Raw genomic sequence first — 14,520 nt, 5'->3', positions numbered from 1 at the left:
ACTTTGATGTCAGAAAAGATTAATTAAATTAAATCTACAATTACCTTACAAAAACAAATTATGTTTTATTTTTATCTAAATATATATATATATAGATATCATGGTTTATTGGATTATCTTTTCTTCTCTAAAATAGAAACAAAGAACCATTAGTGATTAGACACATAAACTAATATGAATTGATTAGTTTGTTGATTTTAATGTTTTTCAAAAAAAAAATATAATAAGTTATTGAATTATTGATTTTGAATTTGCTACTTAATCATGTGTTATTTATTTTACAATTTAAAGTACTAGTTTTTTTTTTAAGAATTTAAAGTACTAGTTATAATCAAATGTTATTTATTATTATTATTATCTTAAAATTTAAGCAATATTTGATTTTCCTTACAAATTGATATATTTAAAAAGCTTTTCCAATTCAAAGTATAAATGCTCAAATCTCAAAACAAACTTTGTTATTTTGATTAGTAGAAATGTAGAATAATACTGTATTTATGGGTTCCATAAGCCACACCACCCACACACCTTTTCCAACTCCATCCTCATGTCTTACGTGATCGAGCTCTCCATCCCCAGACATCTTTTTTAATCTCTAGCACATGAAACCACAACTCAAATTTAAGCCATCATGACGATCCTTTCACATACAAAAAGCAACAACATTCTCTCCAACGTTCCTTTCTCTACAATTCTTCTGGTTACTTCATAAAAAAATGTAATGACATGTCTTGTATAAAATATATGATCACACTAAAAGTGTTACCCATAAAAAAAGATTAATCACTTTTTAATATAGTAGATGTCCAGTTCTATTATGAAAGCAATTAAGCAAATGATTATCAATCAATGGAACACTTGTTTCATTAGGTGAATAGTAGTACGCTTTGAAATCAATAATGGGCTTAATTAGACCCATAACGAATACAAAAGCCCTTGTCCCGTTCATAGCATTTAATCACATTGCGTCGGTTGCCACGTGCGGGAAGTCAAGATCGGCACGTGTGATCACCACTTCTCCTCTCTCATTGGTCGTAAACTCGTAACCAAGCCGATTCCTTTCTCCAAAGTATCTGACTCATCTTTTTTTTGTTGAGTTTGCTGCACAGTACTCTACTTTCTCTCTCTTCACTCTCTCTCAACAAAAAAAAAAAAAAAAAAAAAAAGTTAAAGACTTTTTTGCTTTACAGCTCAATTGCGTCTTCTTCCTCTGTCCTATTCTTTCTTCATCTTCCTCCTCGCGGATCCATTTTGAGGTTCGTGTAATTTCCCAATTCCTTTTCATTTCTCTTTTAAGGGTTGGGGAAAAGTGAGATTTTGGTCTGATTTAAACCGGCGATGCTTTTTCGATTTCGTTTTTTTTTAGATTATTGAATGGGTTTTTTTTTTGACTCTTTACCTCTTCTTGTGCTGTGATTGCAATGGTGCCTTCCTAATTTCGTGATTCTCAGTTTAAAATTTAGCTGTCCCGAGGTCCTCGTTTTAAGAATGAGTTGGGGTTTATTGGGAAAGAATTTCAATTTCGCTTTCCGATTTTGCAAATTTGGAGGTGGATTTGATCCTTTTTTTAGACAATCTCACTGTTCGCTGTGATGTAATAGTAAATGAGACCATGCAACGGCTGTGTATCGATGTAATGGAACGTTTGATTTGTAATTGAGGATTTGGTAGTCTTGGTTTTGGCTAAATGTACACGAGGTGTATCATTGTAAGATTGAGTTGAGGGTCTGGTTCCAGTTTTCTAAGTGCATTTGCTTACTTCCTGTTATGCAAATTCTTCTTGAATTCATAGAGTTCTAGGTATCGATATCTTTGGATTTGTATACTTGGTGGGTATTTTGAAATCTGGAAGCTCATAGTTCAGTGTTGCTTCATACAAATTATTTTTCTTGATGGAGATTCAAATGAGGGGTCTGTTGTTTTTGTTATACAATCTAATGACATTACTTTCTTTATCTTCAGGAGTCTCTTTTTGTTTCTTGAAGATAGAGACAGGGTGTCACGGAGCAGCTGAGTATATGTTACGGATGTTACTTTCCGGTGGCTGTTCTTACAGATGATCGGCAGTAACTATATTATGCTTGAACGGTGCCATAATGGGCATCTGTCTGATGAAGCGCTGCTGCTCATGGCTTCTTTTGATCTCATTGCTTTGTTCACTAAATGAAGCGATTAGTCCCGATGGTACAGTGATCTTTCTCCCTAAAATCTTCCATATTTTGCCGTTGACAAGTCATGATCACCATTTACTCCCGCCAGATTGCTGAAAAGCTTAAATCCTTTTTTTTTCCAGGTGAGGCGCTTTTGAGTTTTAGAAACGGAGTTTTGGGTTCTGATGGTGTCATTGGCCAGTGGAGACCAGAGGATCCTGATCCATGTAACTGGAAGGGAGTGACCTGTGATGCGCAATCAAAAAGAGTTATAGCCTTGTAAGTTTGAACTTTCTTTAGTTTAAATTCTTTATTTCTTCAGTATGTGCTGCATCTTTTGTCGTCGGTTCCTGAAGTTTACTGTGTACAGGAGTCTTACTCATCACAAATTAAGGGGACCTTTACCCCCTGAGCTTGGAAAGCTGGATCAGTTGAGGCTTTTGTAGGTGCTCCTAACCTTTAGTTAATTTTATTCCTGTCTAGAATATGTTCTACTGCTCAACGTATGTGTATTCCCATGTCATCGCAGAATGCTTCACAACAATTTTTTATATGACCCAATACCTGCCGCATTGGGAAATTGCACGGCGTTAGAGGGAATGTAAGTGTTTTCCTAAATACATATGCTGATTAGTATTTACACTTCATTCCTGGTCAAATTTTGCGTTATCTTTTTCCGAGTTTACAACATTTTTCTGACAATTGCTAATGTTTTTCTACGTTTGCTTCTATATAGTTGGTGCATAATATTGATGTGTCTTGTGAGTGATGATAAATAAATGGTTTTAAAGTCAAAAGTTTAGCTAGTTTACAAGAATCGTTGCTATTTTTTTATTGGCCCTTTATTCCTTGCAGATACTTGCAGAATAATTACATTGGTGGGACAATCCCAAGTGAATTAGGAAACCTGTCCGCGCTGAAAAACCTGTACGTGATTTATCTCCTCCTTCTTCCAAGTGGATTTGTTTTCCTAGCCTATGTAGGATCTGCTATTTGTTGTTCGGCTAGCTACTCTCACCATTTAATACCCTCTATAACTAGATAGTGAACCATAAGAGGTTCTTCTGACCTCCGATGCAGCATAATGTTTTTCAAACATATATATTTCTCTAGGTCGTGTTGAACCTTAAAAACTACAGGGAATTTGACATAACATATATCCAACACACGTATTGTGTTCTATTTGCTGAGTGTAAAACTCAAAAATATGATGATGAGAGTCGTAAATCTATGTTAGGGCTTCTTTCATATCAAATGGGCATATCATCTAGATTCTTCTGAGCTACTAAGTTGATTCTTGACTCTCTTTCATAAAGGGACATCTCAAGCAACTCCATCAAGGGAGCTATCCCTGCTTCACTTGGGCAGTTGAAAAAGCTTACTAAATTGTGAGTTACTAATCTCTATTTTGTGTGTTTTATGTTGCAGTCTTGTTTATATTTGAGTCTCAATGTTTCTAACTATGTTGATCTTCTTTTGAAGTAATGTCTCGAACAATTTCCTGGTGGGACAAATACCTTCTGATGGCCTACTCGCTCGACTTTCGAGGGACTCGTAAGTATAATTCATCTTTACCCCTTTCCCCAACCAGATTTTTGTAAATGTAGGTTGATAAATCTTTCTACAGTTGATTGGGCAAAGCAGTTATAATTTTTTTGTGACTGTATGCACAATAGCACCCTGTTGCTAGCTTTGCACCAGTTAAAAAAAAATAACCAAGTCTAAAACTGATGCATCACTCTTGCAGCTTCAACGGAAATCTTAAATTGTGTGGAAAACAAATCGATGTTGTGTGCAATGACACTGGAAATTCTACAGCTTCTGGGTCACCAACAGGTATGGCAACTGTGTCTTCATCAATTTCTTGGACAGAATGTATGGATTATATATAGCTTAGTTTTTGAAAAATTTGTAGTAGTATATTATTTGGCTTGAAATGAGTTTGCTTTTTGGTTTCTCCCATATTATAGGACAAGGAGGTAATAACCCTAAAAGGCTGCTTATAAGTGCTTCAGCAACTGTGGGTGGGCTGCTCCTAGTGGCGCTCATGTGTTTCTGGGGATGCTTTCTCTATAAAAAGCTTGGTAGAGTTGAGAGTCAAAGCCTTGCGATAGAAGTCGGTGGAGGTGAGCCATGCTGACTCTTATTGTAGATCATCTCCAAAAAAAAAGTATTTCTCTCAAAATTTGACACCGTGAGAGACAATTTTACCTATCCAGGTGCGTCTATAGTGATGTTCCATGGAGATTTGCCCTACGCTTCCAAAGACATTATCAAGAAACTGGAAACTCTTAATGAAGAGCACATAATAGGCTGTGGAGGCTTTGGAACAGTGTACAAGCTATCGATGGATGATGGCAATGTTTTTGCGCTAAAAAGAATTGTAAAGTTAAATGAAGGTTTTGATCGGTTTTTTGAAAGGGAGCTTGAGATTCTAGGAAGCATCAAACATCGTTACCTTGTGAACCTACGTGGATACTGCAATTCACCCACTTCAAAGCTTCTGCTATATGATTACCTTCCTGGTGGTAGCCTTGATGAAGCTCTACATAGTAAATCCTAAACTTCATATTTTACGGGTTTCCTTAACTGAGAATTGTGATTCTATTGAGTGAAATCTTTGAATGTGTAGAGAGAGGCGAGCAACTGGATTGGGATTCGCGAGTAAATATCATAATAGGAGCGGCAAAAGGGTTGGCATATTTGCATCATGATTGTTCTCCGAGGATTATACACCGTGATATAAAATCGAGCAACATTTTACTTGATGGAAATCTCGAGGCTCGGGTATCAGACTTTGGGCTTGCCAAGTTGTTAGAGGACGAAGAATCTCATATTACAACCATTGTTGCAGGCACATTTGGTTACTTGGCTCCAGGTACTCAATTGCACAGTATTAACAATGCTCTTTAATTGTGTTGTTACTCTCTGTCATAGGGACCTAAATCCTTGAAATCATGATGAGTGTTGGTTGCAGAATATATGCAAAGCGGTAGAGCGACTGAGAAAACCGACGTTTACAGTTTCGGAGTATTGGTTCTTGAAGTCTTGAGTGGTAAACTTCCCACGGATGCCTCCTTCATCGAGAAAGGCTTTAACATTGTTGGTTGGGTAAGCATAACGAGGTCCAGCTTTGTGTAATAATATTGACTAGTAAATGCTTTAATTTCGTTTTCTATAATCTTGCAGCTAAACTTCTTAATCAGCGAAAACCGGGCAAAGGAGATTGTTGATCAAAGCTGTGAAGGAGTGGAGAGAGAGAGTCTTGATGCTCTTCTGTCAATAGCAACGCAGTGTGTGTCTTCAAGTCCAGATGAGCGACCAACAATGCACAGAGTCGTCCAGTTACTTGAATCCGAAGTTATGACTCCTTGCCCCAGTGACTTCTACGATTCCAGCTCTGAATGATCTCACATTCACAAAGACTCTGTGCCTTCTTATTTCAATTCCAGTTTTACACTACAAAATTCGAGCCATTCAGTTTCGGTACCTCTTTTCTCTACTTTTTGTATTTTTTTTGGCTTTGAATTGTTAGAATGTTTCCGAGATTGGTGAAACCCTCAATTGATATGAACATGAAATTGAAATGTAAATGACCATCCACTGTTGTCAATAATTTCTCTGTTATATCAATATGTAGAGGCTTTTTGTTTGCTTTTTCTTCATGTTGTTGTATCAAGGAGAGGAGATCAATATAGAAAATGTGGTATTTATTTATACTAGCAAAGGACATCACCTTAAAACTTAGGTTCTGATTTAATATCTCCACAATACATATCAGTAATTATGGATAATATAAAATTAAGCTCGATACGATCACAAATTGGCAGAGCAATCCATGCGTTGAAACGAGACAGTCCTCGTCTCCAAGTCATATCCAACTAGGAAATCCATCTGAGCAAAGTTCCCGTAGATGGCAACGTCGGTGGTAGGAATCATGCTAAGACAAACCATATCTTCACTCACTTTCACGAACGCGTTGATGGGACTCAGCTTCACATCGGCTCCCGTGAAGTGCACTGTTATCTCCGGCAACCCGATCTCTGCACTTCCGGATTTGAAACAGTGTGACAAACCCCCCTGTGGATCACTCAAGCGCTTAGCTCCAGTCACTGATTCCTCCACGGCCGCGCCAAATTTGTCAAAGAAACCAGATTCTAGGAGTGTCAGCGTCGTTCCAGAGTCGATGATGATGTTTCCCGACGTCTCCGAGAATATTCCGCCGTCGTCGTTTGGGATATACGTGCCTCCGGTGTACGGAATCTTTTTCTTCCCGACGGAGATGGCTTCGAGCGTCAAGTAGTAATAAGTAAGAGGCTCTTTATCGACCAATGGAGTTGATACCACGCCGGACTCTTTGCTCAGACTTGAAGGGATCGAGCCGGTGCCTAGGTTTATGACGCTTGTACCATTCGTGGTAGATGACTTGTGTGACAAGCAATAAGAGAATTTCTTCGAAATAGACGAGCTGAGCTGGGAGATTAGTGACAACTGACCACCACCTAGACCGATGATACCAGAACCAGTCTCGTCGAAGGTACCGCCGTTATTGTAACCGCAACCGAAAACAGTACCGGGGAAAGAAACAGGGGACCCTGAAGCAGAGTCAATAGATATGGTTTCTGTAGCAACGTCTCCTTTGCTGAACGACTGGTCTCCGTATGAGTAACGGTACTTGCATACATTTGTGGATTCGTCGCATCCACGTTCACTAGTCGACAAGGCCTGACAGTTACGTGAGTCACAAGGCTCGTTCTTGTAAGTAGAGGATTTCTTCTTGTCAAAGATTTGACCGTTTTCTTTATAACATTGTTGACAAGGCTTGCATTGGATCCATGTAAGGTCACTTCCTGTGTCAGCGATCCCGAGTACCTTAATTGGTGGAGTACCAATGGTGATACTCATGAAGAACTCGCCGTCTGCTCCGATTAAACCAGATTGGAGATCGGTTTTAGATAGCTGATGGTTGAAGCGGCGGGAACGAGAGACAGAGCGGAGGAAAGCAGCATTGAGGCGGTCGGTGACAGTGTTTAGTGGGTTGTAGAGTGGGGAAAGGGGAGAGTCACGGTGGATCAGCTCGATGGTGAAGTTTTTTGGGTGAGTTGATGATGAAGAGAGAGTCACGGAGAAGAAGATGAAGAAACATAAAATAATTGGGGTTGTCATAGTGTTGATTGATTTTAGAAATGTTGTGGTGCTAAGAGTGAAGTGGAAAAGAGTTTTTTATACACAACAAAACTGAGCAAGTGAAGAGATTTGAAACGGTAAGGAGTTAAAAGCTACGTGAGTGGGGAGGTGAAAGTTTGACATGCAATTCATTAGCTAGCTTTAATTTCTCAATAAGTGTGCTAATTTAATTTGAGTTTAGTGGGGATGTGGGAGAGTCAATATCTACATTTCTAAAACTGGGACTTGGAAGATTAGGATAATTATGATCATAAGAGCATATTTTGTGGGATTATATGTATAATGTATATTACAAGAAATAATAATTTCTACGTATAATCATGATAGCAGGATTGGACTAGACTATGAACAAAATGCCTGCTGATTTCAAAATGGTGTAAAGTTTATACACGTCAAAGATAGCAGGATTGATGAGGGAACTCTTTCGAACAAAGGAGAAGCTTCAGGTGGCACGCATCGAACTATGAAACCTTTTCTTATATCAGAGAGACACTGTTGGATTTAGGAAGTCCTTGTACCATTATTGGCTTTGTTTCTGTTGTAAATGATGAGCCAGTCTGGGATTCTTGATAGTTCGTTGGAGCCAGGAGAATTGGGGTTTCTCAGAGCATCTTCTTGCAAGATTTCTTCAATCTTGTTTAAAATGCGGAACGCTAAGTTTGCAAGAATCCGAGAATATGCCTCAAGAACTGCATGGCCAATATCCTGAAAACAGAGGAAAACGTTTCCTTCATGAAGCAAAGAGCTTAAGAAACAAATACTTGTAAGTATGAAGCAATGTTCACAAAAATTCCCCACCTTCCCATATTGAATCTTTGTGGCATCAAGAAATGACTGAGGGAGATTAGAGAACTTGGATTTAATTTGATCATTAAGCCTCTCTGCCCTGTTTATGAGCAACTCAATGCGACTAATCTCCGGTTTACCACTGCTTGCTTGTTCTGTAATCCTCTCTTTCCATGCATAGATAGCTGCTTCTAACCTATTAACTATCTCTAGAGCAGCATGCTCGGTAACAAGCCTAAGAGACACAAAGATTTCATCTACCGAGACAGACTCTGAAGCCAACATCTTGTACAAGCCATCCCCAAGGCTTGTCTTTCCAGACTGTAAAAAAAATACAATGGAAAACAAAATACATTACATGAGAGCTTACGGAATTATGTATTTGACTAAAGCTAAGCTTACCTTGTGTAATGCATCCTTGATAATGGTAGGTACTGGCATTTCAAGAAGTACGTTCTGGTTTATTGATTTAGCAGCTTTGAAGATTTGATAAACAACATTGCCTTTCTCAACCAGTTTCTTTCTTCCTGAACTAGAGAGCCCCGGTTTGGGAACCTTAGGCGACGGAAGCCACCATCGTTTGCTCTCTCTTGTAACCTTGTTCTTTCCCTCTGCCTTACGACCTACTTCAGAATACCAAAACTCTGTGTTTACCGCAGAGTCCAGTGTTTCCTGCGCATTCTTGTATCAGCAGATTTTATGACAAAGAAAAAAAGATTACTTGTTTTGATAAAAAAGAATCACATTCACATACAATTAGCATGGAGTCCAATTTCCGGAGAGCTGGGAGATTCATATGAATATCTGGACGGGCTTTTGGAGTCATAATCTGATCAAACATTGAACCAGTTGAGTGAAATGTGGAGTATATATGATTCATAAAATATATTAAAAACAAAAAAACAACTTAGTTACACACCTCAAGTGATCTTCCGTTTTCACCATCTTGCTTAGATGGAACTAGCTCAATCATATAGTTAGTTGGAGAGAGTAACCAATCCATTTCTCTTCTCCATCTCTGCTTTTTGTCTTCGGACAAAGGCTCCAACTTCCAGAGCTCGCCAAAGATTGAGGCTGCATATATATATCCAAGTAATGATTTACCAATATGTATCAAATGATGAATTCAGTTACCATTATTCACTTTTGTAGACTTGCAAAACATACTGGCAAGATGTGTCATAGCGTTTGATAAAGCCAAAGCGGTTTGCACAGCGTCGCATCCTCCCGTGACATCTTCACCGAGCAATAGCTTTGAAAATTTCTCCTTCATGTCAGTAACATCAGAACAGCAGAGTGCATAACCAGGTTTCTCCTTACCATACAAGTGTTTAGGACTCCTCTCAAAGTCCCAGTCATCAGAACTAGTCTTCCTAGGTAACGATTTTGATGAAAATGACTCGGACACAACTCTGCTTGATGAACAGCGTGAAAATGCATCATCATCTAATGAATCAGTCGAACACTCATCACCGCGGCTTGTTCCACTTTCTTCTTCTACTAAGGATTGATTGTTTATGATGCAAGTTTCTAAGCCATCATAAGTCATCATTCCTGAAAATAAAACCAGAAAAATATTGACAAGCTTAGTATGCTTCCTGACTTTGCCTGAAAGTGTTACAATTTGAACTATATGCTCTTTTACACACATAGAAATAAATAAATAAAACTAATGATCAGAACTAAACTCACACCTATTATGAGCCCTTAAAATGTAATTGCAGACATGAACAGATGTCAACAAATTCTATAAGCTCTTCTTGTGCTATAAATATCGTATAAACCCTCTAGTGTTTCAAAGCTTTTTTTTGTTTTAGATTATCAGAAAGTGGTACCACAAATAGAAAAATATATCATTCTAGAATTAGGCATCATCTAAAGAGGACCCATTCAGACAGTGACTATAAAGAACTCCACCTTCGCACACAATCCTCTTCTTGTCTCTCTTACCAAGTGGGAGAATAAAGAAAGAGACTTATCAAAAAGATAATTGTTAAATGCAGATTAAGGTAGCTCCCATATGAAAATAATGATGACAGAAACCAACAAAAGTTCCAAGGAATCATTGATTTTTCGATAAATAAAGCCAAGATATTTGGCTAAAAAATGCTTCTTTCTAGCCCTGGGTTTCAGAATATTCGGTTTATTCGGGTCGGGTTAATCGGTTTTTGAGTTATTCGGTTTTTGAGAAATGTTGCCGAATTGAACCGAAAATTTAATCGGTTCGGTTTAATCGGAACTCGGCTTAATCGGGTCGGATTTCTGAATAATATAGAGTTTCGAATGTTACCGAGAATAACACTACTTCGGATCTTTTTGTACCGAAGTAGGCAAAAAAATTGAGCTTAGCTCATCAATATATGTGTATGACATCATTACAGACCACATGCACCCATACATTACAAAATAATGAACCAAAAGAAGCCTAAATAACAGTTTTAGTAGAATTGAATCAATACTAATTCATTGTTTAGAAGGTAGAAGCTATTGAATCAATACCATATCAAGGCTGTGCATGGTGCATGTTGCTGCTAATCCTTCTCAAAAACCACAAAAGAGAGCAGCTACCACTTCCGATTTCCATAGTTATGTTAATGTTGCTTTACACATCAAAAAGTACAAAAGAGCAGCCTATGATTACCTGTAAACATTGAAAACAAAGAAGCCTTAGAACTTATAATCTTATCAAGTAACAAGCAAGAACACATAGATTGAAATACTCAACTTATATAAAGAAGATTCATTGAGTCTGTGCATTCCGAGAATCTGAATTAGGAAAACAAACAAGTGTTAGAAGTAAGATGGTATGAAGATATGTATATAAACAGAAATGTTATACTTACCAAGGGATTCAAAGAATGCAACATCCTCCATCATTTGTGTTATGTTTGCAACTTCATCATCAGCTTTGAAGTTGCACCTAAGCCACTGTTGAGTGAGAATCAGAACTTCAACCATATAAGGAGTTAAAGAACTCCTATATGAATCCAAGACTCGGCCACTAGTGCTAAAAACTGATTCTGAAGCAACAGAGGAGACTTGAATAGCTAGAATATCCTTAGCCATTGCAGATAAGATAGGGAACTTCTGGTTGTTGCACTTCCACCATGAGAGGACATCATAAGGAAAACTAAAGTACTCTCCACTCTAACCTCTGTCTTCTTAGTTAAGTAGATATCTAACTCACTGCAGCCTTCTACTGGTCCCTTAGATCTAACCAGCTTGTTGTACAAAGAATCAATACCCTCACAGTCATCATCATCAGATAAGTCAACTATTATAGGTGATGGAAGTTCCTCTTCTGGTTGCTCAACAGGTTTGCTAAGTCTCAAACTGTATTCCGAGAACATTTGTTTCATCACACATGTAACTGAATTACTAAGCTTCCTAAACTCTATTGTATTATTACCATAAAGTTGTTCAAAGCAAAGAGTAGCAAACTGCATCTTATTCCGGGGATCTAAAACACTAGCAACAATGACAAGAGGATTCATATTCAACAACCCATCCCAATGCTTCTCAAACTTATCCCTCATAATATGAGCCTGCTTTCTAACCTCTTCATTACTGTTTCCACATCTGGTGATAAGACTTCTCTCAATGTTCACTATGTGCTTATAAGCATAAGTTGAAGTCATTGATGTAGAGGCAGAAAACGTCAAAGTGCAGTTGTAAAAGATTTTCAGGAACTTGACTAACCCTTGACACCTCTTCCCAATCAGAAAACATTGGTGGTCCATCACGTTTCTGTTTGGTTTTCTCATCCTCTTCATTGAAATAATCCTCATACAGTTTGTCCTCAGTCAACATCTTCAGAAAGGCTACTCTCAACTTCAAAGCTTGAGTCAGCATAAGGTAAGTTGATTTCCACCTGGTAATGACATCCAGAGGCAAGCTGCCTCTACACACCTTTCTTGTGTCACACCTAATCAATAAACAGAGAAAACAGAGAAATTAGACTAAAAGCTAAAGTAGTATGTGCTTTCAATAAAACTCAGAAGTAAATGTTTGAAGTTATCACCTGAGTGCAAAGGACTTCAGTCTTGTATACGATGATCTCACATACTTGATTGAATTCCTGATAACAGCAATACAAGGTTTAGCCTTCTTCATTCCATCTGACACAATCAGATTGAGGATGTGAGCACAACATCTCATATGCAAGAATTCACCATCTGTGACTAAAGCTTCTCCTCCTCTCAGCCTCAACTCCTCTCTAAAAACCCTCAAAGTCTTTTCATTACCCTTAGCATTACCAACAGTCACTGAAAATACCTTCTTGATCCCCCATTCCTCTAAACAATCCAAAAGTTGTCCAGCAATCGTGTCTCCTTTGTGATCAGTGATTACCTTGAAGCTCAGTATCCTTTTCTGCATTGCCCAATTCTCATCAATCCAGTGAGCAGTCACCACCATGTAGTTGACAGAGGTTGTTTGTGAAACCCATATATCCGTGGTAAGAGAAACTCTTTGCTGCTCAACACCAAACAGGTGCTTCAACTCTTCTTTCTCTTGCAGAAACATTCCAGCTATGTCCTTAGAAGAGGTCCTTCTTGAGAAAGTCTTGTACATAGGCAGCAAGTTTAAACATAAACGCTTCCACCCTTCAGATTCAACAAAGGAAAAAGGCAACTCATTCATAACAACTAGATGATTAACAGATAACCTATAAAGCTGAGGATCATACTTAATGACCCTCATCTCCCCCCTCTTATCAGCACCTAAAGCTGTCTGATTTTCCATCTCATTGAACTCCTTAAACTTTTTGCATCTATCTATGTGACTCTTCATCGCGCTAGTTCCTGATTGCTTTGTATCACACCCAACCAGTTGCTGACAATACTTACATAAGCTGAATTGATCATCCTCATTCCTTTGAATGAAACGTTGCCAGACCCAAGCCCTTTTAGGATACTTCTTCTTCGCCTTAGGTGGTAGACCAGAGTCTAGTTTTGCCCTTTTATTCCCAGCAGTCTCAGCCTGAGCAGTCCCAGCCTGACCAGTTTCTTCTATGATAACAGGTTCTTCACCATCCTTCTCGACGTTAGGGTCGTAATCTTCAGCCTCCATCTTCAAAGCATAACAATCAATTAACATTAGAGAAGTTTAAACAAGTAAACCATCAAGAATAGTCTACTCAATTCAATCGACTAACAGAAACCCTAGGTTGTGGTTAATGTCATCTTAAAACTTCAAAACTAAAAACAATAGGACTACATTTAACAACCTATAAGAAGAAATCAAGAAACTATAACAAAATTTTGAAAATAAATCGAATTGCAAAATTTAGGGTTAGGGTTTTTTGTTTTAAATTCGAGATTAACGAGATTATGCTATTACAAATTAACAGAAACCCAAGGGTTTTAAACCATTTCGATTATAAGAACAGAGATTGAAAGGAACAAGAGTCTACCTTTTCGATTTGGGGATTAGGGTTCACCAAATCTGATTTTCCACCGCCGATATACTTGTTAGAAGACAAAAAAGAGCAACAGAAGAAGAGATTACGAGAAGGAGAGAAGAAACGATGAAGAAAAGTCTGTGAGTCGGAGTTTGGTGTTCACGGCGAAAGAATTACCTTTGAGTCGCACAAGGGTTTGAGAGAGTTGGTTGCGGAGTGAATGTGATTAGGTTTAGTGTTAATAAGCTTTTATATCTTGGTTAACGAAAACCGATCGAAAATCAGATTCCGAACCTGATTAACCCGAAATCGAATTCCCAATTTAATTGCATCCGATCGGTTAACTCTCTATTCCTCTCTCGGAACAGAAATCCGAATTTGTCGGTTTATTCAATTCAATCCGAACAAACTGAACCGAAAACCCAGGGTACTTCTTTCCTCCAAAAATTACAAAAAGGAAAATGTATAATAATGAGATTAGATAGCCGCTCCATGTGGTGGAACTTTCAAATCATGGAACCCGCCATTAAGACTTGTCAAGTGTGTCCCTCCACATCGTTTTTTTTTTGAAACCTTCGTAAACAGATGACATTGTTGTATTGATCAAGTACCAACAATCTCTTTTAACTCACAGAACAAAGTCCATACAAACAAACAGACCAAAGATAAGTGAGAAAGGGGTTCTTCTTCCTAATAATGAAGGTATGAATGAAGTCTTCTCAGACGCAAATCTTCCATTGATTATTCTTATCTCTTACAAAGGTAACCAGCTGAGCTACCAGCTTGTCTTCTCAGTTAAATGTCAATTTTAAAACTACTCCTGATCCCTTGACCCTCCAAAGGAAACAAGGCGGATTTGGATTTGACATTTATAGATATTATGCCTGAAAAGTCTCACTATTATTTCAGTTCCCAACCAAGAATCTGATATGAAAAGCCAAAAAAACAGTAAGCACAATAAAACTCTGCCTCGCCTAATGACGACGAATGATAATT

General features: G+C 38.1%; 3 protein-coding genes across 5 annotated transcripts; 1 reads left to right on the top strand and 2 right to left on the bottom strand.

The window, feature by feature from the left end:
- The first annotated feature begins 469 nt into the window (after nt 1–469).
- On the top strand, nt 470–5,807 carry LOC104781969 (LRR receptor-like serine/threonine-protein kinase FEI 2). 3 transcript variants are annotated; one of them, XM_010506774.3, is made up of 14 exons: nt 470–1,256; nt 1,963–2,184; nt 2,294–2,429; nt 2,521–2,592; nt 2,680–2,751; nt 3,006–3,077; nt 3,467–3,538; nt 3,633–3,704; nt 3,898–3,986; nt 4,121–4,276; nt 4,370–4,702; nt 4,783–5,028; nt 5,128–5,261; nt 5,340–5,807. In XM_010506774.3, the coding sequence occupies exons 2-14, from the start codon at nt 2,097–2,099 to the stop codon at nt 5,556–5,558; spliced, it is 1,761 nt and encodes a 586-aa protein (XP_010505076.2). In that variant the 5' UTR covers nt 470–1,256; nt 1,963–2,096; the 3' UTR covers nt 5,559–5,807. The 3 variants fall into 3 exon arrangements, with proteins under 3 accessions (XP_010505076.2, XP_087367023.1, XP_087367022.1); XM_087510897.1 differs by having other exon boundaries at nt 1,249–1,708; XM_087510896.1 differs by having other exon boundaries at nt 1,249–1,829.
- Nucleotides 5,808–5,842: 35 nt separating this feature from the next.
- On the bottom strand, nt 5,843–7,340 carry LOC104784202 (putative aspartic protease At2g35615). The gene has a single exon (XM_010509259.2). It carries the CDS (start codon nt 7,314–7,316, stop codon nt 5,967–5,969), a length of 1,350 nt encoding a protein of 449 aa, XP_010507561.1. The 5' UTR covers nt 7,317–7,340; the 3' UTR covers nt 5,843–5,966.
- A 239-nt stretch (nt 7,341–7,579) lies between these two features.
- Nucleotides 7,580–9,989, bottom strand: LOC104781968 (rop guanine nucleotide exchange factor 14). Its single transcript, XM_010506773.3, has 7 exons — nt 9,818–9,989; nt 9,291–9,677; nt 9,043–9,197; nt 8,878–8,952; nt 8,526–8,795; nt 8,136–8,444; nt 7,580–8,042 (listed from the first exon to the last, which is right to left on the bottom strand). Exons 2-7 carry the CDS (start codon nt 9,673–9,675, stop codon nt 7,839–7,841), a joined length of 1,398 nt encoding a protein of 465 aa, XP_010505075.1. The 5' UTR covers nt 9,676–9,677; nt 9,818–9,989; the 3' UTR covers nt 7,580–7,838.
- Between the last annotated feature and the right edge of the window lie 4,531 nt (nt 9,990–14,520).

This window comes from Camelina sativa, chromosome 4 (assembly GCF_030686135.1).
Source record: "Camelina sativa cultivar CO46 ecotype springtype chromosome 4, ASM3068613v1".
Classification (NCBI taxonomy): Eukaryota; Viridiplantae; Streptophyta; class Magnoliopsida; order Brassicales; family Brassicaceae; genus Camelina; species Camelina sativa.
Note: the sequence above shows the minus strand (reverse complement) of the source record. Positions and strands in the feature narration are given on the sequence as shown.